General features: G+C 37.1%; 5 protein-coding genes across 8 annotated transcripts; 2 read left to right on the top strand and 3 right to left on the bottom strand.

Moving 5' to 3' along the window:
• Positions 1-139: 139 nt before the first annotated feature.
• LOC103402616 (uncharacterized) lies at positions 140-4,153 on the bottom strand. Its single transcript, XM_008341357.4, has 13 exons — positions 3,887-4,153; positions 3,266-3,375; positions 3,067-3,177; positions 2,911-2,968; positions 2,732-2,821; positions 2,371-2,465; positions 2,202-2,255; positions 1,741-1,878; positions 1,471-1,528; positions 1,231-1,345; positions 965-1,034; positions 731-802; positions 140-518 (listed from the first exon to the last, which is right to left on the bottom strand). The coding sequence occupies exons 1-13, from the start codon at positions 4,053-4,055 to the stop codon at positions 402-404; spliced, it is 1,257 nt and encodes a 418-aa protein (XP_008339579.1). The 5' UTR covers positions 4,056-4,153; the 3' UTR covers positions 140-401.
• A 5,966-nt stretch (positions 4,154-10,119) lies between these two features.
• Positions 10,120-10,689, top strand: LOC103403221 (uncharacterized). The gene has a single exon (XM_008342050.1). It carries the CDS (start codon positions 10,120-10,122, stop codon positions 10,687-10,689), a length of 570 nt encoding a protein of 189 aa, XP_008340272.1.
• Positions 10,690-11,696: 1,007 nt separating this feature from the next.
• On the bottom strand, positions 11,697-15,029 carry LOC103402617 (uncharacterized). Of its 2 annotated transcripts, none has more exons than XM_029095697.2 (11): positions 14,848-15,029; positions 14,534-14,613; positions 14,367-14,437; positions 14,207-14,256; positions 13,763-13,836; positions 13,614-13,676; positions 12,701-12,788; positions 12,417-12,479; positions 12,266-12,345; positions 12,106-12,177; positions 11,697-12,006 (listed from the first exon to the last, which is right to left on the bottom strand). In XM_029095697.2, the coding sequence occupies exons 2-11, from the start codon at positions 14,563-14,565 to the stop codon at positions 11,925-11,927; spliced, it is 675 nt and encodes a 224-aa protein (XP_028951530.2). In that variant the 5' UTR covers positions 14,566-14,613; positions 14,848-15,029; the 3' UTR covers positions 11,697-11,924. The 2 variants fall into 2 exon arrangements, with proteins under 2 accessions (XP_028951530.2, XP_070671807.1); XM_070815706.1 differs by having other exon boundaries at positions 14,791-14,859.
• A 1,006-nt stretch (positions 15,030-16,035) lies between these two features.
• Positions 16,036-17,436, top strand: LOC108169673 (uncharacterized). The gene is made up of 2 exons (XM_070815705.1): positions 16,036-16,061; positions 16,461-17,436. Exon 2 carries the CDS (start codon positions 16,467-16,469, stop codon positions 17,355-17,357), a length of 891 nt encoding a protein of 296 aa, XP_070671806.1. The 5' UTR covers positions 16,036-16,061; positions 16,461-16,466; the 3' UTR covers positions 17,358-17,436.
• LOC103402618 (uncharacterized) lies at positions 17,330-19,768 on the bottom strand. 3 transcript variants are annotated; one of them, XM_008341360.4, is made up of 8 exons: positions 19,628-19,768; positions 18,977-19,287; positions 18,689-18,760; positions 18,512-18,579; positions 18,284-18,428; positions 18,096-18,176; positions 17,895-17,984; positions 17,330-17,757 (listed from the first exon to the last, which is right to left on the bottom strand). In XM_008341360.4, the coding sequence occupies exons 2-8, from the start codon at positions 19,232-19,234 to the stop codon at positions 17,656-17,658; spliced, it is 816 nt and encodes a 271-aa protein (XP_008339582.1). In that variant the 5' UTR covers positions 19,235-19,287; positions 19,628-19,768; the 3' UTR covers positions 17,330-17,655. The 3 variants fall into 3 exon arrangements, with proteins under 3 accessions (XP_008339582.1, XP_017178900.1, XP_008339583.1); XM_017323411.3 differs by having other exon boundaries at positions 19,562-19,692; XM_008341361.3 differs by having other exon boundaries at positions 19,522-19,667.
• Between the last annotated feature and the right edge of the window lie 4,013 nt (positions 19,769-23,781).

Here is a 23,781-nt window from a genome sequence, read left to right as displayed (position 1 = left end):
TAAAAAAATTCTATTTATGTTCGATTGTTGTGCATGACATATCCATGCCGTGTGTATATTTTAAATGTCCTATTACTGTCCCAAAATTAAGAAATTGTCCTATTTTTGGTATTTCCCTAAAAATTATACGAACGTAAGATATAAAAAGGCGAATTTTCGATATGAATAGTATCCATCCAAATACATGGCCAAAAGAAAAATCCGTCAAAATGTAGTATATCTCAGTTCACTGCACTGACGGCATTTCACTTGGGCAACAACTTCGGCCCCGTCTAGCTTTTCTTTCTTCATTCCCTAATCTATTCACGAAGAATACAACATAAAAACTCAAGGGCAGACAAACAAAACCTCAGCAAAAGTACATTACTCGCAAACATTTCACTCGAAACCACTATATACAGTCATGGTTTGTGCTGTGCATAAATTGAGGTACGGACAGCTTGGTGAGGAGTAAGGGCCTTTCCGTTCACAAGCAACTGTTCTATGAAATCCACACGAAATGATTTGAAGTCGTAGAACTGCCAATAATGGGAACCGAAAACCAAAATTAATAAAAAATCATTATATTCATTGATTAATCAATAAAGAGAGTAAATAATTGTTACTGCTGTTCATAAAAATCTACAATCTTACGTTCCAAGAATAAGATTATCTGAAGTATTCTAATTAAAAACTCTTTTTATTATAACTAATGAAAATAAAGAACATCTAAATTACGTGAAATGAGTACCTTTTCTTTCCAAGAAAACTTGAAACGCCGATGAAAAGGTTCCAGTATTGTTAGCTGATCTCCTTCTTTGATCTGTGAGAACGAGGTACAGTTTGACTCTTAATCACTTGAATTGGTGAGGGACGATAGCATAGTTGCTCAATATACATAAAGGTCAAACCAATCCGTATTTGGGATGTAAAGAAAGTACATGGTTTCTATTTCTCATTTTATTCTTAAGCTGCCAAGTCTTACCGAATCATATTGAATGCCATAAACTGACACAACAAAGCATATTTGATTTGAATCGCATGCCAAGTAGTACCTAACAAAGAAGATGAAAGGATAAAATAGTCAAGAACAAAGCAAAAGCACTGACAATTCAAATGCACTGAGCACCCAGCAAACTCTCTCACACACGAGCAAGTTTATATTTCTAATCACTTCAAGTTTCACGACGACTTAGTTCTACATATTAGTGACAGAAGATGTAAAAGAAAGGTGCCTTGCAGAGGACTTACAGTGGAGCAACGTTGTCATGCTTAATAAAGAATAGCACTTTTCCCACTAGTGCTACTGATTTGTTCAGACCCTCTGATAGAATATCTACAGTAGCTCTTTGATATGAGGAGTTCACTAATAGAAGATGCAAACAAAGAAAATCAGTATATTCCTGTGGGAAAGAAAGAGCAATGAGGGAGGCTCACTGAAAATTACAAATCACCATAATCCAAAATACATGAAAGAATAATGAAGCATACAGTTTACACCAGCCGGAGATGATGCTAAAGACAGAAGTCGTTTAGATCTAGCATGCCCCTGCAAAACAAAATCATAAGGTCGAGAACCGGCACATATCATATTGATCTAAAAACCGTTTGCTGTAGGATATCCTTAACCTGTGCTTCTTGAAGTACTTAATTTCACTCACAACATTACATAGATATTTAAGTGTGCTTAGTTCCCATTTCTAACTTAATCTCAACATTGAAGACACCGAAATACCACATTTATAACGAGAAATGCATTACCCTTAACAGATTATCCAGCCTGTCAAGAAGGCTAACAATCTTTTGAACCTCCTCTGTAGCATTGAGACCAGGATCCTTTAAAGCAGCAGCTTCAAATCCAGAAAGGGCCCTTTCATAGTTTTCCAGATATCTGTTTACCTGAAACCAGAAACTTAATCTTACAATCGTACAAAACATGAGATATTGAGCAGTACTAAGGACCCAATCTGATGGCAGCATGTCTTTCTAAGACTCATGCAACTTATGTCACTTCATATACATCCTCCTCTGTATTTAACAAAAACAGAAAATAATAAATAATTTATCATTACTGTTTCCTATTCTCTCCCCTTGTATTAGTACAACTCCATCTTTAACCTTCTAGACGCTGATTCATAGAAAGGAAAGATTGACGAATCACATCTACTTGAGAAACTTATGAGTACTAATTCCAGACAAAACACAAGAAAAACTGAGCTTACAGTGGCACAGTTAAAATATAGGTCTGGATTGGACTGCATTCTTTCATCCTTTTCCTGATACGCAACAAAAAACATTAGAACATCTTCTAACTGACAGAAGATCCATACTTACAAGAAATACAGCACATAGACAACTGACTCTGCAGAAGTTCTTACTTTACGCACTTACAGCATTTTGGTATGCCTTCAAAGATTGCAGAAGTTTGGAATGGTCCCAAGCTCCAGTCACAAAAAAACTTGTAAGACATGCATTTCCAAGATTGTCTGCCAATTAAGTTAGAAAAATTCAGTTAAACAGAATAAGCAATGATCTCCAAAAAATAACCAAAGAAATGAAACAAGGGATTAAGTGAATCAGTAGAAAATATTTATGCATGTACAAGATACCAGTCAAATCAAGCTAACTGGAAGAAGGCTGGTAAATGGCAAAGCAAACTCAGTGTTACATGCTATACAACTTATCAAGTATAAATCTTACTCAAATCCGAAGAATATAGAACTTTTTGAGATGGTTGATTATGAGATCTTACACCATGAATTCCCATCCTTGACATCAAGAGTTACGGCTTCCTTGGCATGTTGAATGCTTTCATCAACAAGTTCTGCCTCATTGTCGGTACCTAGAAAAATGACGAAAATTAGGTAAGCATAATGACGCACACATCATGAAAAACAACAAGAAAAACAAGTTGAGAGACAAAACGGTTGCCTTGAGCCATTTTTCTTTCAAGCATCGAAAGTTGACAAAGTATCTGCCTGTTTGGACCCTGCTTCCAAACGCAATGCACATATCAATCATAAAACTTATAGCACAATGAATCGAGAGGTCACTGCAATAAACTACAACAATCTAATCAAGAATAACCTTGCTTAGGGCAAGAGTAAAGCAGTTCTTGGCTGAAGATAGATCTCCCTTCTTCCAAATGCAGTTACCTAAACATAGCCAAGCATCTGCAAGAGATGGATTCAACTTAACCTGCATCATCGTTTAATCTATTTCAGTGGAAGTGAACTGACAGCATTACAAACATGCTCAACTACAGGAAGTCACAATGCATTCTTACAGCTTTTGAGAGATGATCCTCTGCTTCTTTTCTATAATTCGGTAAAACATCCAGTATCTTTCCTCTCAGATATTCATATTTCGCACGTTGAGCCGGATGTTTTCTTTGCTCTGGTTAAAGACACAGTGTTTGAAACTTGAACTAATAAGATACAAATACAAATGCAACATAATAACAAAGGAATTAGCAGTGACAGATTCGAGAACCAATGTAGGCATTATCGTCACAGAAATAAACTTATATCAGGGGGAGATTTTGAATTCATCAACTTTTTAGTCTATTTCTCAAATTTTAAGCTTCTATGAGAACCAATGTAGTCCAAAATTGGAACTTCAAAGTTGAAACGAGCATATCAACGAAAACCCACAAAAGAGAAAGGCACAAATCGGGTTTATAATGAAAGGGCAGTAGGGATGGTTAATGGGTGGCCATGGATACTCCATATATCACCATCATCCCCATCACAAGCACAAACATCACCACTCACCACGACAATAAACACATATCTACACTTAAATGGACCTCCATTTAACTAAATCGGTATCCATTGACCATCCCTAAAGGTCAGCTTCAAGTGGAATTAACAGAGATTAAAACGAGATGGGTAAACGGAAATATTACCAAGAGGAATGGAATCGAGGAGGTTGAGGGCAAGATCGGAATCGGCGTTTAATCTGGAGATTTTGTCATCCGGGTCGGCCGGAAAGTAGGTGTCTCGGAGGAGGTAAAGAGCTTCGGCAGCTCTTGCGGCTTTGGCCAGTGCGTCGTCTTCCACTGCTCGACTGCTCATCGCTCAGACACAGTCGCGCCAGAGCCAACTGTGAGAACGAGAAAGGACAACGACAAAGGGAGACAGGGAAACAAATGGTTCGAAACGCGTCGTTTTCGTCTGCCCCAAGGATTGAAGCTTAATTAAACGGTGACCCAGGTCGTATGATTTGGGCCGGATTTGAGAAACTAGCCCGTCGTTGAAGTTGGGCTGCACTATTACCTCAACTGGACCGCTGTCCACAGAAATGAAAATGAGGCCCATTTATGATTTCTAGGCAACAGTAGTTTGAATTTTCACTTACATGAACTGTGGGTTAAACCTATTTTATGGAACTTTTGCCGCATCAAAAGCTTCTCAAGACACTTTGAAGATGTTTTAGCCGTCGGAACTCCGTTTTGGCTACCTTTCAGGCCACTCTGGTTTGTTTTTTTTGTCATTCAGTACTACGGTCTGGTAGTATTCATTTTCACTTGTAAGTAAGAGGTCTTAGGTTCGAATCTCATGCATGACGAATTCGATACTAAACTAGGTTGCCCAGTGTGTGATTTAACCGAACTCTCCCCTCCCTTAGTGTAAAATATATTCGTTTTACTAAAAAAAAACTCAAAAATTCAATAAAGATATGCGTGGCAGTAAATGACAACATCAAATCAAATGGATTATAAAATATTTCTTACTGCACAAGCAAAATGTATTAATAGGAATTGGATCCCATCTGGATTCATTTTGTGGGGATCCTTAGGATGCTCACATCTTAGTCATTCATTATATATCATACGGTCAAAAATTATTTGACTTTTTTTTAAATTAAACAAAAATAGTATCTAACGAAAACAGATCGCACAATATATGATAAACGGCTAGGATGTGGAAATCCCTAGGATTCCCACAAAGTGGATCTGGAGAGGATCCTCATCCATATTAAAAAAAAACCCAACTATCACATTTTTCAGGAAAACTTTTACGGAAAGAGATCCTCTCTAGATCTCTTCTACCAAGTCCACCAAGGCTACAAATCCGGGCATTTGAAATTTGATCAAACGGCTAAAGTTATTATAACTTTTAAAATGAACCCTTATGTGTAGCCGTTATATCAAATTTCAAATGTTTGGATTTGACTAAAGTTATTATAACTTTTGTTCTGGAATTTCTTCGATCCATCTAAGCATGCTTACAAGGCTTTGTGGGCTGGTACGAAATATCGAATTAGACCACTTAATTTGAAGACTAGTCAACATCACCCACCCTCGTGTTTGATCAAAAGCTAGATCATGAGTAAACTAATTACAAACCCTATGGATGGTTCGATACAATCTTATAATGTTGAGAAAATTTTCATGGTTCGACTCCTAGTCATGCCCACAAAGTAACATTATGGTCAGTTCTATGTTATGTTCGGGCCAATTTGACTTATTTTACACCTATAATCATATCGCATCATAACAAAAGTCTCTTCTTCAACCTAAAAGGTAGACATTTTCCAAGTCGTACAATATAACCTATGCAAACCGCATTATGATAAGTGTATGTTAAAATTCAAACGTGAATTTGATGAGGACATGCTACCAAATTAATACTAAGTACTAGTAGTTAGCGTAACGTGCACATCGTTGGTTGGTTTGGTTAGTTAAGCATCGTTAATCATTAAATTTTCGGTAGAAACTCCACCATGCAAGTTAGTAAATAGATGAAGAAACTTGGTGGGGAATCGGATGGGATTATTTATCATTTGTGGGATTATGATAAGCTGTCCGGCGTTGATTAAGAACGACAACTTGCTTATGTGTGGATCAAGGTATTAAATATCAGTAATATCGGAAATATCGGTAATCCGAAAACACGGAAATATCGATGGAAATATCGGAATAATATCAATATCGATAAAAATTACATGGAAACCACAAAAATTGTAAGAAAAACTTGGAAATTTTTATTGAAACTTTGCAAGATGTTTATTTAGTCAATTATCTATTAGTTTATCACAAAAAATTGGAAGGAAATGCATTGCATGATGGATTTAACATTATCAAGTTGATTATATAGCAAGCTGACAAACATTGTGAGTGTAGAAAATATGTAGTAATTAATGAAAGAAGTTTAAACACACCAATTGAGGCTTATTGCGGCAAGTTTTTTAGATATGACCTCGCATCAAGTCGTCTTTTGTGTTAATTTGTAATCTTAACTGGTTTTGTTGTGTTGTGTCAATTAGTTAAATTAAGCGGTACATCCAATTGGGGCTTATAAACATTTTAATTCTCCTTAAAAATCTAAGGGCATTTAATCAGGATTTTAAGTGATTCTTTAAAGTTTAAGGGGTATTCGATCATGATTTTTAAGAAATTCATACATTCCAAATGTATTCATTTAGAAATTGATTCGAAGAGATTTTTAAAAAGTTGGGAAACTCGAAAAAATTAGAAATATTTCACATAATATTTTAAACATTCTCAAATCGCTCCCTGAAAATTTGAGGGAATTCACTTAAAATTTTACATAAAAGTTTTAAAAATTATTAAACTTCATCAAAATTCATAAATTTTTAAATCTATTATAATCCTTTAAAATCTGAATGGAGTAAAAAATTTAAATCTAAACCTAATATGAAACAATCACTAAATTACATAGAATTTCTAAACCAAATCTAACAAGGATCAATTACAATTCTAATACGATGTTGTAATTACTTGGAGTTTTTTAGGGCAATATAAGTAGATGATTTGGGGGCCTGAAACTTGCTTAAATCCCTAAATTGCCAATTGAAACGAGAAAGAAGAGAAGACATAGAGAACGAGTCAACGATCCCTCCTCCTCCTCATCGCCCTCCTCTCCATCTTCGCAATCTCCGCCCCTACAAAACCCTCTTCGTTTCCTCCTACTCCTTCTCCCTCCGCCGCCTCCCCTCCTCCTCTTCCTCCTCCGGCTTCGTCACCATCGTCATCGAGATCAACCAGATCCTACCCGAGACCCCATTTCTTTCTCCTTCTCTTTCTTTCCTTCTCTGCACACTCTCTTCTCTCTCAAAACCCTCTCATCACTCTCACTCTTTCTCCCGTGATTACCCTAGTACATGGCACCCACATCATCGTTCCGTAGACGGCATCACCATCAAAACCTCATCTTTCTCTCTCTTCCTCTTGTCTTTGCAAGATCGACGAAACCCAGAAACCTCCGACGAGTTTTCTTCATTTTCTCCGGTTAGGTAAGCTTGGGTATGTGTTATGGAACGAGATCAGGTCGGGGGAAACCTCACCCAACTCCGGCGAACCCGTGACTGTTAAGGAGCTTTCCGAATACCTTCGGCCATTTCACGGCGAACCAAGGGTATAAACTTACTCCTCTCGCTTTCCTCTTCACGTTGGTAATTAGATCGGAGTCTAAGGTTTGCGTTTGTAATCGGCCGGAGCTGTAGAAGCTCCGGCGTTCTTCTCCGAGTAGCACAGTTCCAAAATATCGCGATATTATCGATAATATCGCGATATTTTGACGAAAACATGTTGGATACCTATTAAAATATCGGTACCATGAAAAACCGATAATATTGGCGAAATATCGCCGATATTATCGGCATTTTGTTCCTTGGTGTGGATGATGCAGTCTTGTGTGCAGTCATATATATTATCCTTATTATAAAAGAAAAATTAACAAAAAATTCAAAAAAAATTAGTTTTAATGAAAAAGAACAAATAAAGGTGTAGTGAATAGTATTAAGGAAAGGTAAAAATATAGTTTTTTGTTAAAAATGAACAGTACTAGAGTGTTTTGTTAAAACTTCTTATTATAAACCGTATACTGTGTGATTCCGAGTATTACTAGATATACCAAGTTTTAAACATAGTTTGCAAATCATGTGATATATGATCAATAGAAAATAAACACGTTAATCAACAGTTAAAGAATAATAAAATCGTCAACAACTATGTTACGTAATTTTTACAAAATTTAATCTAAATAGTTTGCCACCAGCATTACTCGTATGATCCCAATCTGTTCGTGACAAAAACACATTCTCAACTGTGATTGGCATGGCGTGCGTGCAACCTACCGACAAATAATATTTTCTCAACAGTATGAACTCCCCGACATTCCAACTTTATGCATATACTAATAAGTAATAACATAGTTTTTAATGTTTTAAATTAACGTTTCATAATTTATAATTCCAATATGGTATTTGATGTTTTAAGTCAAGAGTCTTGAAAGAAGGATTTGTAGCTCAAACAATTAATAATAATTTTTTAATACAAGTTATATTAAGAAAGCGGAAATTGACTTCAAAAACTCAATGGAAAGGTACATGTTTCTAACCACTTGAGTTATAAGGTTATTGCATAATTGCATGTGTTTAGCCTTGCAGTCAAGATCATGTGTTTGATTTGAAGCTCCTCTCCTTTAATAATTATAATATGACTTACATCGTAATAACTATATACTTAAAATGGGATGATTTTCACACACCTTGTTTTAGCTTTTCACTCACTCTCATTTTATTTACAGCCACATAATTAAACATAAGTACGTAGGAAGAAACAAAAAGTATGTGTCAATTATTTCCCGAAACAACCGCCCTTAGGATCAAAAAGGCAAATTCAAAATTTTTAACAAATATCGAGAAGAGCAAATGATATTAGACACGTAGTGGATCTTGAAGTACTATTTCTGCATTTCCTTGACGAAATCCATCCACATCAGAATTACTCGTTAATCAACAAGTAACTGAAAAAGAATGTAATTTGGAAGAAATTAAAAGGCAATTTCTTAATGTAAAAAAATGAAAAACGAGCAGATAAGTCTCCAAAGGACAAAAGAGTGGACAATAGGAAAGACGCATTAAACTCTATTATTTCCAATGATTAAGGCGATAAACTTGGTCCTTGGTACGTGTCGAACAACTCCGGTTGGACCGGGCCCAGAAGTAAACCCACGAAAACGACATGAATAAAAATTGACTTGAAAATATCCGAAAACTATTGGGGGCAGCGAGTCCGGTGACTCAGCACCTCTAGCTGGAATTCGGGAAGGTAATAATTGGGTCCCACACGCATTCACGGTGAAAATTCGCAGGAACACATCAAAGTTTGAGACACTCAAACACATGCTCCTTCCATTCCTTTTCCCAACCTTTTCATCCCCAAACGCGCATTTATTTTCTTCTTTTATTTTGTTAAGGGTTGATTTCATCTTTTTCCCCTACAATTTTCTAGTTACTTCACTTTCGTCCTTCAACTTTCTTTCGTCTCAAGTTCACACTTGAACTTTGAAAGTATGTCTAATAAAAAATATAAAGTGGGTTTTGTTACAAACGTTGACAGTATGAAACGTTATTGTATTTCAATTTTTTTTTTAACAAACGATATTATCTATACCAAATGAGAAAGACTAAACCTTACAATGAGTTAGCAACAATGTGATTAAAATTCAATTTTTGCAATAACTGAACTTAAAACCTCTCACTTACCGATGAAGATGAATATTACTAGGCTATAGTACTAATTAGCAATAAATGCCTAGTTGTAGACATAAGCAATCACATATAAGTCGGTGAGGGGCATTTTGGTCAACTTATATGAGTTACTAAAATACTCTTCAAAAATCACAAAAACTTTGTCACATACAAAAAGTTAGATTCAAGTAAATTACCGAACAAACTCTTATTTTTTGTTTAAATAACATATTAACACTTCACCACATACAATACTACTACTCCCCTTGTCTCTCTTCTTTCTCTCCCTCCACATTTTGCGTTGTGACAGTTGGTCGATAAAATGTAGTGCTGCCATAATCGACACCATAGACGCTCCCTTTTAAGTTTGTCAACTTTGTATTTGAGGAGCAAAATGAAACAACCACTAAAATTCAAGGAGCAAATTTGTACTTAACTTTTTTGGCAAAACACCAGACACGTAGTGCCATACACCAAACGAGTAGAACCACTTCCACTTACGACTCTGATTGACTCGCTTTCCCCTCTATAAAACCCCCTCGCAACGTTTTCTCACAAACCAACCAACTCTTTAACCAGATTCCAATTCATCAAAGTTTACATAGGGCTCTCTCTATCTCTCTCTCTCTCGACTTTCAAATGGGAAACTACATCTCATGCACTTTGGCCACGCCGATGATCAAGAGCTCCAAGTCAGCGAGGGTGATCTTCCCCAACGGCGACGTCCGGCAGTTCCGGGAGACGACCAAGGCGGCGGAGCTCATGCTGGAGTGTCCCAACACCTTCTTGGCCAACTCGACTTCTCTCCACATTGGCAGGAGATTCTCCGCCCTCAGCGCCGACGAGGAGTTGGAGTTTGGGAACGCATACATCATGTTTCCAATGAGGAGGCTCAGCTCCATAGTCACGGCGGCCGACATGGCCGTGTTCTTCATGGCGGCTAACTCCGCTGCCAAGCGTATATCCGGCTGGAAGGTTAGGATATTGCCGGAGAGTGGTTGCGGAGGAGGAGAAGTGGCGGCGGTGGAGAGTGGGAAAGAAAATCATGGTGATAAAGATCATGAAGGTGATCATCAAGGTCCGTTGCGGCTGAGCTTGGACGGAGTTGAGGGGTTGCAAGTGGCAGAGTTTCGGTACAGATTAGCTGCGTCTAGGTCAAGGAAGCCGGTGTTGGAAACCATCAAAGAAGAGCCGATTGGTTCTAGATAATTAATCATAATTTTTCATTTCCTGGATGTCCTTTTTTTCGGGGGTTCAGTATATGATCTTTAGATCGTTAATACTAGATTAATAGGGAGATTAATATCGTATTAATTTCTATCGAAACTGTAATGGTGGTACTGGTAGCTGAACGGAATTTTCTTTTCTTTTTTTCCAAATACAAGGAAGAAGTTGGATTTGAATTAATTTGTGGCTTGGTTGGTGATTAATCACCAATTTATTACTACTATTGTAAAGCATGGAAGTCGGTTTGGAACGCGAAGTTAGATCTTTGTAATTTTATTTTTAGTTCATAAGTTTATAAATCATATTAAATATAGCAGATTAATTAACTTAGTATAGGACAATATTTTTTCTTCTACACTCAAATTTGAATTACCATTTCGTAATTTATTAAATTAAAATATTGCTCGAATGAAAACAAAGAATATAAAATCTTGCAATGATGAAGAAATGAAAGGAACAAGTGCTTGTAATTAAAGCGATACAATTATAAGTGAAGAGAAACATGCACACATAGCAACGCATTATTGGACAAATGATGCAATGTAACAGTGAACCATCATAACACGTGAGGCGGTTGGCAACACCGTTAACTTGACGGCGAACATTGGTAACAAAAGATCTAGTGATCATGGACAACGTAGCTTTCACATCTTGTACAGGTGGTTGTCATTAATGCGATACAATTATAAGTGAAGAGAAACATACACACATAGCAACGCATTATTAGATAAGGACCACAATGTAATGGTGAACCAGCATAACACATGAGGCAGTTGGCAACACCGTTAACTTGACGGCGAACATTGGTAACAAAAGATCTAGTAATCATGGACAACGTAGCTTTCACATCTTGGACAATGTGTCCAACGTGAGACAAATTAGTACAAGGATCTTGCCCCGCTGTGGGGATCTAGAGTTTTCCAACTCTTAGATTTATTGTTGTAAAAAATCGGAGTCTTGCGTCCGCGAGTAACCTAAAAATACAGAAATTGAAGAGTTTCACGAGCCTCAGTTTATTGTATTTGACAAATATACAAAAGCATCGCTCTTCCGTACATAACAAACAACATCCATATCTGGTGACGAATTGCTAAACCTACTCAGGCCTCACGGAGAATGGGTGGACCGTCAGTCTTAAAGCTACATAACTACAGATGGTTGTCAAGAATCTTTGACATACTAACTGCACAGAACTACAGCAATACAGCATATTGCGCTCAAATGTCCATGTTGTCGAAAATTTCTCCATCTTCATCGTAGCGCAACTTGTCCATCAGAAATCCATCAGCCACCAGGTTACTGCCAAAAACAGTGGGTAAACAGAAAACCCCTTAGTCGTTGGTTCTTTGTGGGAGCACTTGTTAAAATTTAAAGAAGTTTGAGATGATCGTAACCCACCTTAAACAGCAAACGTGGAAGCTCACAACACGCTTAAGTTTCCTATTGTAGAAAAAGAAATTGAACGACCATCTGCAGGAAACAAAAGAGCGCAATGTCATTGACAGGTATATGCAGCCACGAATGTGTAAATTTATCAAGTAACAAAAAGATAACTCACATGGATCCTCTCTCAAGAAACGGATCAGCATCCGAGTCCGGACTGTAACTGTAAACTTCACATTCCGCTAGTCTAACAACCTGCATTGCAAGGTATCAGAAAATTGCCTCCTGGAATTACCTGCTTTCACTTCTTTTGAAAATATGCTTACCTCATCCAAAGCCTTGTACAAGGCTTCCAGCAAGGAACTGCCCTCATTTGTCTCTGTCCATTCCTGAAATTTAATTGTCCCAGCAAAACCAGAGAACAGGATCAACATCGTCGTCAGCGTAATAAAGCCGTCAATATTCTATAAAAACTAAATGACGTGACAAATAATAATGAACTAGACTCAGCATCTGGTCAACAGGAGGATTGCAAAGTAATGTAACTGTAGCTTCACAAAAGTAACATACATGGACAACAAAGCAAAAGCGCCTTTTATCACAGCAATACCTTTGATGCTTCAAACATATAGGTATCAAAAATCTGCTTAAAACTGTCCCAGCTTTCCTCTGTGAAAAACTGATGAGCATTTACTGCACTGGAGTGGAACCACAAAGATGTAGGTAATACACTTACAAAAATTACAAAGAAACTATTAAGAAGGAACTCCACGTCAATGCATCAGAGTACAGTATACTCCAAAGTCATCAGGTGCAAAATAAAAACAAAATCCACGACACAAATGTTCAACTTTTTTTACTTGGGAAATGGAGAGACTTGAACTCTCAGCTCCATGCAGAGCGACAGTTCGAACTGTCTGTCAAACCTCTTGACAACACTCCCAATGCAAACATAAGAGGATTATACAGCGGGTTGCCACGTCGCCCAATAAGCTGACCGTGACATTACCCATAATTAGGCCTGGCATTTTGGACCCAACCCGTTAACCCGACCCGACCCAACCCGTTAATATTTGTATTTGGGTGGATGCTTAACGGGTCGGGTCGCTAACGGGTGAACCCGTTAACAACCCGTTAAATAACGGGTCACTTTGGGTCAACCCGTTAGACCCGTTAGGACCCGTTAACACCCGTTAGCACCCGTTAGTTGAGGATATTTTAGTAATTTTAGTAAAGTCTTAATAACAAAAAATAAACTTTATGCAAAAAAAAATAATAATAATAATTGTTAACGGGTGTTAACGGGTGAAACGGGTGACCCGTTAGCTTAACGGGTCGGGTTTGGGTAACCCGTTAGCTTAACGGGTTGGGTTCGGGTGACCCGTTAACTTAACGGGTCGGGTTGAACCCGACCCAAACCCAATAAACCCGACCCGTTTACAGGTCTACCCATAATCCTCTTGTTCAGACCTCCATGAAATGAAATACAATGTGTTTAATAAAGCCCAAAGAAACAGGGATACCTGAAGTCATAGTCTGGATACAAGTGATAGAGTGTCAAAACAAGGTAAATCAATGTCTTCCGGCTGGAATGCACATAAAGTATTACAAATTAAACATCGATGAGAAACAACGTGCAATTTTCCACATCTATCTAGTTAACATAGGTCACCTGGATCTGGTCAGCAGAAATTCAGCAGGCGAGGAAGAATCAGAGTCCGAAGATTTCCCAAGATAATCAAGAATCTGAGTATTTCAACAGAACAATAATATCGAGACCAATCTATCACTTATATAGCAAGAGAATATTGGATGGCAAAAAATGAAAAGTACGAATATGCCAGAAAGCTTTCAGATGTTTGGAAACCGATATACAGAAAACATCCTTACATACTAAAATATAAAATCAGATCGATACATATGATAATATACAGATAAGTAAATGAGAGTAGATGACCCAAAAAAATACCAAATCGACATAAAACAACAACAACAACGACAAGGCCTTATCCCACAAAGAGGGGTCGGCTGTATGAATCCTAAAACGACACTGCACTCGGTTTTGCGGCAAGCCATAGCAAATCTACACAGAATTATAAAAATTGTTATATTTTACCTCATTCTCCAAACCGAGAGACAATTTCTTATCCGATCCGGTGTGTTTGCCTAGTAATTAAAACACAACAGAAAATAAGTCTTTCTGCAACAAATCACAAACACGTTGATAGCTCGAAAAATTAAAAAAAAAAAAAAAAAAAAAAAAAAAAAGTACCCACACGAGTAAGCTTCAAGACAACCCTGAATTGTTCGCTCTCCGAGATTCAAATCACTAAAGAAATCATTTAACCTGCAAAGTAAAGCCCAAAACTTTATTACATTTACAAAAAAATGCACAGAATTAGAATGTAAGGACCAAATTAAGTGGCTGCTATTGTAAATTTACCGCTCCAACGGGGTGTATTCCAAGAACTTCATACCCAGCGAATGTCGAAAGCACCCAAATTATTACAGAAAAAGGAGATCCTGTAAAATTAAAAATTAAAACAATTTCAAATTTCAACCACATTTGTATAATCCACAGCACACACTCCACAGATACAAATGAAAATATGAAAATTGCAAAAAAAATAATAAAAGCGTAATTAAGCGCATGAACCACAAGCATTTACTGAGAACTGGATTAAATTAAACTACTAGTACCGAAAAATTAGCGAAAAAAATGGGACCGAGAGAAGAAAAATGACGAGACGGGAGTACCTGAGAGGAAATTTGAATGATTTGAACAAGTCGAAGACGACGAGGGTTCCGATTTGGACGTTGGATTTCGGTAAAAAGGGGTTCTAGAAGGTTTCGGACAGCCACCAATTTCGAATATTCCAAATTTTGAATTAGATTTCAGTTGGTGCTTCGTCGGTAACTCTTCAAAGTCAAACCTCTCCATAGTTCAAGCGTGTTGATGCACTATTAGATGGGCGCCACGTGTCCATCTTTCGGACAATTGACTTGTGGATAAGGATCAGCCGTACGACCGAAATACATTGAGAGCCAGCCCATTTATCCAGCCGGCCTACTGGACTTTCAGCATTTGACTGTTAATGTTTCATTTGTTTGGTCTTGGATAAGTGCTTTTCACGCCCTTTTATACTTTTCACGTAGTCTTGTTAAATTTTGTTTATAAAATTTTGTTTATAGAGAACTGTTATTAGTATTTTAAAATTTTTATTATATATTTTTTATAAGTATATATTTTTTTCTAATTATAGAAAATTTGAAGTGTCAAATGAGATATTTGGAATGCTAATAACAATTCCCTTGTCTATTGATCTTCTTCAATTGTCTTGATCAGACGGTCAGAAATGGATAGGAGTGTATCAGATATAAATATGTGTCTTGATAACATCGCCCTTTGATCTTTTATTTTCCAAACTCATTGATCTGGTCCTTAACTGTTTTACTCATTAATGGAGGCTTAACATCTGAAGAGAAAAGTTAAGGAGACTCTCTATGAAGTATCTACCACCTCATCTTTTTTGCACAATAATTATATTGTTGACACCGAAACTAAATTGGTTCATGATTTGAATGCTTATAAATATGTTATTACGACTTAGGTGCAATACCACGATTAGATAGACTGAAAAAGTTTGAGTCTTTCCTTTCTTTTCTTTGTTTTTGAAAAAATGGTAAAATTCATGACCAACAAAGAACGAGTACAAACGGACTCCAAAACAAGAAGCACCAATGAAAAGAGGGGCCGAAAAAAAAAACACAGGAGACAAAGCCCAAATATAGCTCATCCCGCACCAAAACAAACAAACAAACAAAAAACAAAAAAACACACTAAATATTTACAGGTCTTGTAGATGCAAGCTCAAAGACAGCTTTCCTTCCTTTGGCTTTTGAGAAAGTACACTTCTGTGAGATTGATTTAACAGCGTCTCTCTCTCTCTCTCTCTCTCTCTCTCAACCAGGTACTCCTCTTTCTCTCTCTAATTTGTTGATACTCTTTGGTATTATGGTTTTTCTCATGCAGAATTCAGATGGTTCCTTCATACTTTTAAGGTTTTATGGAACCTGTTTGTTTCGTGATTTATGAAAATGATATATTTTTTTTCTTTGTTTTTTGTAATTGGTGCGATGGCAAGTGCATTCGTCCATGAGCGGTAGGTCTCGGGTTCGAGACTTGGGAGCAGCCTCTTCATAAATGGGGGTAAGGTTAGCCGACATTCACCTCTCCTAGACCTTGCGTAAAGCGGGAGCCTTGTGCACTGGGTACGACCTTTTTGTTTTTTGTAATTTGATTTGGGTGCCATTTTTTTTTTAAATATTTCTTGAGCTTGTATCATAACATGTTCTCTTTCATTCCGTAGATAGGGATGGCCTCTCCCACTGCAGATACCAAATATTCCATTAGATCAGTGAAGTACAGAGACAGCCACCAGCTTTACGACGTGGTTTTTGGCAGCACCACCATCAAAACCTTGGTCACCAGAAAACCCGAAATAGTGGATTCTTGGGTAGGATGCATGCGAAGCCGTGACGACAATATTAACATCATAGGACTCGACATAGAATGGCGTTGCAAATCCTTGACAGGAGATCATACTCGCCCTTCCACTTTGCAGTTCTGCACCGTCCAACGCTCTCCCGGAACAAAATATTTTTCCCTCGACGAGGGTGGTGGGAATGGTTATAAATGTCTTGTCTTTCAGTTTAAGGATTGTGACAAGGTTCCGCAGTCGATCGTTAACTATCTTGGCAGCAAGAGTTGTGTGTTTGTTAGCGAGAGAATGACATACATCAAGGATAAGCTGGAGGAGCACTATAAATTGGACGTGGCATATCCGATCGACATTAATCAATTCATCAAGGTTAGGAAGCCTGAGAAGCCTACTAATGTGAGAAACAGTGACTGGGACAAATCGTACCTTGATCCTACTCAGGTTCGCTACGCTTGCTTGGATGCTTTAATGTCATACGAGGAAGCTTCGCGTTTCATAAGTACAAACAAGGGCCTCAGGAAAGTGAACCATAGACTGTCTTTGGATGGAATGACGCAATATCTTTTCGGTGAAACAGACCCAGAGATTGCGATGGAAGAGGAAAATAAAGAAGAGGAGGAGGAGGAAGAAGAAGAGGACGACTTTGATGTGATTGTTTCCGACGAAGTGGAAGACGGAGACTATGATATGGTAGAGGAAGATGAAGACTTTGACATGATTTCTCACCAAGATGTGTATGACTTGGAATATCCACCTCTAAAATAAATACTGAATGCTGGTTGTTTCTGTGACACAATTGAGGATTGTTTTAGCATTTACAATTCAACTTACATATGATTTGTCAGCTTTGGTTGCTTGACTTGATTTTCTCAGTATAATTTCTGTTTATATAATACAAGTAGGGTATATACTTTTCATTAACTGCTCACCAACAAGCATTGCAGGCCAATTTCGATTCATTCTTTTCGTCTTTGATTGATGCCTCCTGCTGAAATTGCGCGCCTCTCTCCTCTTGATCAAAGCCAATACTTAATTATGTCGATTTGCTGGTATTAGATTGAATTTAGTGACCACGACTGATATGGGGCTGGGGCTCCGTATCAAGCTGCAGGGTTGTAGGTTCTGTCTCTTCATCCGAGGAGGTTGCTGACGAACTTGAAAGATCCTAATCGCATTTTACCCACCATATCAACAAGTGAACTAGTTAGTGCCGTGTTAGCATACTAATTGGTTACCACTTGAGCACTACCATCTATCACATTCATACACAAAATAATAGGAGGAGAACATGCATATACATACTTGGTGGCTTTGCCTGCGCAGGAGAGCAGTTACTGCCATCACCATTCCATAGATTGGCAGCACAAACCCAGAAGTTCGCACTACTAACAACTGCGCAAACACAAGCAAGAAATTAATCGAAGGTCAGATTTTCTTATGTTGTACCTTCTACCTTATGAAATTCATGAAGCAAGGTTGAAGCTAATTCATAAATGTTTTTACCATAACAAGTGGGAAAGAGTACTCTTGGCTTCCGCTGATGATGAGAGGAAGCGTATGCCGGAGAAACAGCAGAACCATAAACTACATGCACACCAAGAAACAAAACCAAAACTTGTTCAGATATGATCATCAGGATAAGAAAATGCAGAATTCATCAGTTTACTATCTGCTCGAGGAAGAGGAATTACAATGAAAGCAAGCGAACTGCCCAATAACACATTTCTTGCAGTAGAAACTGGGAACTCGTCATAGCCAGGGTTAAGGAAATCGCGATCAGTTGCAACCATTGCTATGATTCGAGGACTGTCCCTTCTCGAGATCTCCCAGTTTCCCCTGTTATTACAACCAAAGTTATAATCAGAAAGAAATGCACTTAAGCAAAGCCTTATCACGCGGAGATTAGTAACATAATTCACCTAAAGTTCATAGGTACACGCCCAAACTGAAACAGCGGAGGAGGAGCCGTGTAACCCGGCTTGAATTGCTGGAAGTAATAATAATTAATGTCACAAGGGTATTTTTCATATCATCAAATAAAATTTCTCAATGGAAGGGGTTAACTATTGGATTAATGTCAAGATTAGTGAACTCACCTGGTGGCATATCTCACAAACTGTGTCACCCTTCTCATTACACCACCTCTGTACACATCTTCTGTGGACATACTGCAAGATTAACACACCAATTAAATTAATTTCGACCGCAGAAACGCACATGAACATTTGATCTTGGAACGAGCTTGAAGAAATTAAAGACACTTCTTTATCTTTTCATTTGTTCTGGTTAAAGTTCGTTAATCCTCGAAACTATGACAAGGATGTCACACACCAAAATTGAAGCTTAAGAATTAGGACTAGCAATTCCGTGTTATGCTAACTAACCTTTAAGCTGCCGCAACAAGAGCACGGCGTCTCCATGTTCGAATCCTGATCCTCATCCTTACAGATCCTGCATTCTGCTAGCTTCCCAGGAGAGGAAGGTGTATCTTTGAAATCGATTTTCTGACAAGAGACATCGCTTTTCGCATCTTCGAGCGCCGAGGAAGTAGCTTGCATCGATCTGTTTCTGCTCTCGATCGCAGCCTCTAACGTGGATTCGGTGATCAATCGATCCACCAACAGTACAAAGTGCTCCCCCATCCTTAAAATCTCCACAAGAAACACAGGAATTCACAACGTTTTAAGGAAACCCCCTGGAAAAAATAAAAATCCATTTTGTTTAATACATGAGAAGTTGAACTACATTAAAACAACAGAAATCAACGAAAGAATATCGCCGTTATCAATTCATATCGTAAAAGGATACACGAAAATCAGCACAGATCGTAACGAATCGAACCAGCTAAGAATTCAACCAAATTAAATACAAGTAGAGAAATCTGAACGATCATAGAAAAGAAGGAAAAAGAAAAGGAAGAAGAAAGTACCCAGAAAAGAAAGCAAAGTGAGATGCCAGAAAGTCGATACCTTTATGAAAACTCAGGCCTTAAAAGGCATCAAGAAAACAAGAAAGGAAGAATCTGAGAGACTTACACGAAGAGGTTACGGTATTCTTGAAGCCAAGAGATTGAGCGACTTGTTTGTGGGAGCTCAATTTACAAATATAGCGTCTTAATCCAAGATTAATTCATTAATTAACATGTGTGTTCTAAATTAGTGGCGTTAATACAGCACTCTTGTCTCTCTCTTTCTCTCTCTTACTTTTTGTGCAAGATATTTATGTCGACATGTTGTTTCTCTTTTTTTTTTTTAACATTGATATTTTTACATTAAGGAGAAATGAGAGTTCGGCTATACACATTGACAACTTAATTTGTTATCGAATTTATCATCCACGAGATTCAAATCTAAAACTTCTCACTTTTAAGTGAAGATGAATATCATCATATCATAGTATTATGTGACAACGTATCGTTTTTATATATGGATTGGAAACAGATCATCTCTGGATCCTTTCCACCAAATCCAACTAATCATCTAATTTGAACCCTTGAAATTTGATCTAATAGTTAAAATTATTATAACTTTTAAAATGATCTCCTATTGTAATTATTGGATTAAATTTTAAGTATCCGAATTGATTGATTGGTGGATTTAATAAAATGAATCCGAACATAAGCCCTTTCCATATGAATTAAGAGAGAGAGAGAGAGAGAGAGAGAGAGAGAGATTCTAACGGGAAGGCCAAGGCTCGACTTCCACGATTCCTTGTACTTTAACCGTTACAGCTGGTAAGACTTTCCACAACTTAACTTTCAAGGTAAATTTCATTTTCTCATCTCTCACCACACCATCGTTGTTTTTGGGGGGTAACTTTGGTACAACATTTTCACCTGCAGATCTCTAACTACCAAGTCTCTAAATAGGAAAATAAAATGCACTGAAATCATTGTTGCTCATGACATGATATCACAAACTTAAGATTCCTTGTTTGGTTTGTTAATTGCATTTTAATTACGTAACTAATGGTTGTTTGTTCAAACGCATATATATGAGAGATCAATTGATCATCTTTCATGCAAGTGGACTTTCACTACAGTGGTTGAAAGGAGTTATGCAATTGCATCTCGGCGTGGATTCGAACCACATTAGCTTCTTAACCTAACATCTAACCACTAAGCTATCATATTTAACAAAAACTAAAAAACAAAAAAAAAAAAAAAGATTTTGATAAAACGAAAAGGTTAATTTATCCCAATGTAGTCATATTTGTCTAAGATGAATATATGTAATCTCAAATGAAAATTATTTTTTAACCACTCATTTTTACCTCTCACACACCTTTGTTAATTTTTGTCATTGATATTTTTTAGTTCATTTAATCAGACGGCCAAAAATTGTAAGATGCGTTTAAAAAATAAAAATAGGTGTGTGAATAGCAATACCCATCTCAAATATTCTTTAATTCATTCGATCGGATGGTCCAAAATTGTAAGAGATGTGTGAAAAATAAAAATAAGTGTGTGGATAACAATACCCATCTCAAATATTCTTTAATTCATTTGATCGGATGGTCCAAAATTGTAAGAGATGTGTGAAAAATAAAAATAAGTGTGTCAATAGCAATACCTATCTCAAATCTTGTGGTAAAATGAGTGGGGAAGAGATCATGTAGGCAACGAAAGTCAAAGATTGTTAGGGTTTATAGAGAGAATGCATGTAAGCCTATCTTTCTCTCCTTTCTTAATTCTTAGTTTCAATTGCTTAAATTTTCCGAAAAATCAAGTGGAGCATTAGGATTTATGGTAAGAATGCATGGCGTGTCATGACATTCATTTTGTCAACAATTCACGAAGCTTGTCATATTGTGGTCAACATTGATGTTTAGGCGTGCCACGATGGGAGTGTTATCCTGCCAAGATAAGTCATGACAAGCCATGTCAAGCATGCAAAATGCATGCCATGACATTTCGTCAAATGCCCACAACGATGTTTTGACGTGCCATGATGCAAGAGTTAACGTGTCAAGACAAGTAATGACATGCATCTTTTATTTGTAGGTGTTCTTACCCGTAAGAACACATTCAATATCTAAGCTGAATATTTACACATCTTCTTACCGGTAATAACGCGTTCAATATCTAAGTTGAATATTTACATTGTTTCTTACCGGTAATAACACGTCAATTATCTGATTTTGTAGATATTCATGCGTAATCAGATGCTTAATCACAACTTATTATATTTACTTAATTATTGACCATTCTGGATGTGGGATAGCCACATTTGAGTCCTTAACTGTTGCATCACCAAAACCAAATTTTCTTTTCCTTTTTCGTGACCTAAACCATAATTAAATTAAAAAGTTAGACTAATAATCTGGTTTTATCGTTTTCTAGGTTTACTTTAAGAAGGTGAGGTGTGGTTGATCAACAAACATTTGTATGATTTGCAGGAAGTGCGACTGAAAGAGCATCAAATACTATCATAATTATTAATTAGTGGGAGTTATATGATGCGATTTTGACTTGTCGAAGCAATTAGTTTCTAATTTATTTGCATAAACAAATTAAATAATTAAAGTACGTGATTAATACACATATGCATGTAAGGGTAAATTCAACATAAATATAATTTTGTGAGCTATTATTAGGAATACTCTATTTTTTTAAAATAGATCCAATGATTATTATTTTTTGTTAAGTTTGTGATAAAACTGAAAGTTTGAAAGAATTGTAATTGTAGACATCGAAATTTCGGTAAATAAATATTGACCGATAAATCAAAGTTTCAACGCTCATGTATTACATAAATTTTACACGTGGCGTGTGTCTAAACAAAAAATCAAAATAAGTTGGAAAAGTCATCAAACAGGACACGTGTCAACACCTGGCAGAAACGACTTATTTCATCTGGAATATTATATTCAAAATTAGGCCTTGGAAATTTCTATAAATAGAAGGCTAATTCATTCATTTAGGGGAGGAATTCATATTACACCTTGAAGCTCTGAAGCTCTGAAACTCCGAAGCTCTCAAGCATCCAGGTTCCCGAAGAATTAAGAAAGTGTTCCTCATTCCTCGTTCATCGTTCTTCCAAGATCAAGCCCCGACGGCCCTTGGATCAACAATCATCCACCAATTCAAGATCAAGCCCCGAAGGCCCTTGAAGAAAGCACCATCGTTCATCATCCGTTCATCCAAGATCAAGCCCCAACGGCCCTTTGGATCAACAACGTCGACAAATCCACACATCTAACCGTTCTTCAAGATCAAGCCCAAAAGCCCTTGAAGATCCGTTCATCACTGTTCTTCAATATCAAGCCCAAAAGCCCTTGAAGATCCGTTCATCACCATTATTCGAGATCAAGCCTCAACGGCCCTTGAAGAAATACTCATCCTCAAGATCAAGCCCCAACGACTCCTTGAAAATCCGCTCAAATCCACCTTCAAAGATCAAGCCCACGGCCCCTTGAAGAAACTTCCAACAGTTCATCCAAGATCAAGCCTCGACGGCCCTTGGATCAACGAAATATCCACAAATTAATACCTTACGGAGATCGAATCAGATGATCAAAATAGAGAGAGATTGTAACCCAAAATCATCAAACACAAATATTATTTTGTGCACGTTGTTCTTGTCTCTTTCGTTTCAGGAAAATTTCGTGTTCACAGTAATATTCTAATTCAGCTTGTTAACTTATTTAATATATCTATATCAAAGATTTTGTTGTCAATAATCTATCTACATCACAAATAAATCGTTTTTAGCTACTTATACTATAGATATTTTTTATTTGTAATCTACCTTTTCAGAATTAGTTGTATTCAATGCTATCTAAATGCGCTTCACTTGAAAACTTTTGTTATCTTCTTATCATATAAATATGTTATTCTTTATAAGCTATAAATCTGCTTGATAGTGATCACGAGTATGGTGTAATTCCCAACTAATCTTCTTCGAGTCCGAAACGAGTGAATAACGTGATTTGCTATCAATTGTCGTCCCCCTTTAAAAAAAATTTGAAAATTTAAACCTGAATCTAACTGCCCCATGTTTAATTGGTGCATGTTGCATAATTGGATGGAGAGTTGAGTAGGTGAGGTGACGATCGACTTTCTCATGCCATGGATCATGCTCCCTTGTATGCTAAATGGCCATCATTGAATGCACTCATTTTTTTATTATAATGTACACATTTTTTTATAATATAATATTTGTCATATTAAATGGCCATCATTGTATTT

Source organism: Malus domestica, chromosome 16, assembly GCF_042453785.1.
Source record: "Malus domestica chromosome 16, GDT2T_hap1".
Lineage (NCBI taxonomy): Eukaryota > Viridiplantae > Streptophyta > Magnoliopsida > Rosales > Rosaceae > Malus > Malus domestica.
This window is presented reverse-complemented; position numbering and strand designations above follow the sequence as displayed.

What these genes read in the sequence shown, in the direction of transcription:
- LOC103403221 (XM_008342050.1), top strand. Translation starts at nt 10,120, where the DNA reads ATGGGAAACTACATCTCATGCACTTTGGCCACGCCGATGATCAAGAGC.
- LOC103402618 (XM_008341360.4), bottom strand. Translation starts at nt 19,234, where the DNA reads ATGGGGGAGCACTTTGTACTGTTGGTGGATCGATTGATCACCGAATCC. An exon ending in CTTGTTGCGGCAGCTTAAAG is followed by an intron (nt 18,761 to 18,976) that starts GTTAGTTAGCAT and finishes TTAATCTTGCAG; the next exon opens with TATGTCCACAGAAGATGTGT. An exon ending in TTTGTGAGATATGCCACCAG is followed by an intron (nt 18,580 to 18,688) that starts GTGAGTTCACTA and finishes TATTACTTCCAG; the next exon opens with CAATTCAAGCCGGGTTACAC.
- LOC103402616 (XM_008341357.4), bottom strand. Translation starts at nt 4,055, where the DNA reads ATGAGCAGTCGAGCAGTGGAAGACGACGCACTGGCCAAAGCCGCAAGA. An exon ending in TGAAGGCATACCAAAATGCT is followed by an intron (nt 2,256 to 2,370) that starts GTAAGTGCGTAA and finishes GTTGCGTATCAG; the next exon opens with GAAAAGGATGAAAGAATGCA. An exon ending in AGTTTTCTTGGAAAGAAAAG is followed by an intron (nt 519 to 730) that starts GTACTCATTTCA and finishes CATTATTGGCAG; the next exon opens with TTCTACGACTTCAAATCATT.
- LOC103402617 (XM_029095697.2), bottom strand. Translation starts at nt 14,565, where the DNA reads ATGAAGTTCTTGGAATACACCCCGTTGGAGCG. An exon ending in GAATACACCCCGTTGGAGCG is followed by an intron (nt 14,438 to 14,533) that starts GTAAATTTACAA and finishes TTTACTTTGCAG; the next exon opens with GTTAAATGATTTCTTTAGTG. An exon ending in TGTACAAGGCTTTGGATGAG is followed by an intron (nt 12,346 to 12,416) that starts GTAAGCATATTT and finishes CTTGCAATGCAG; the next exon opens with GTTGTTAGACTAGCGGAATG.
- LOC108169673 (XM_070815705.1), top strand. Translation starts at nt 16,467, where the DNA reads ATGGCCTCTCCCACTGCAGATACCAAATATTCCATTAGATCAGTGAAG.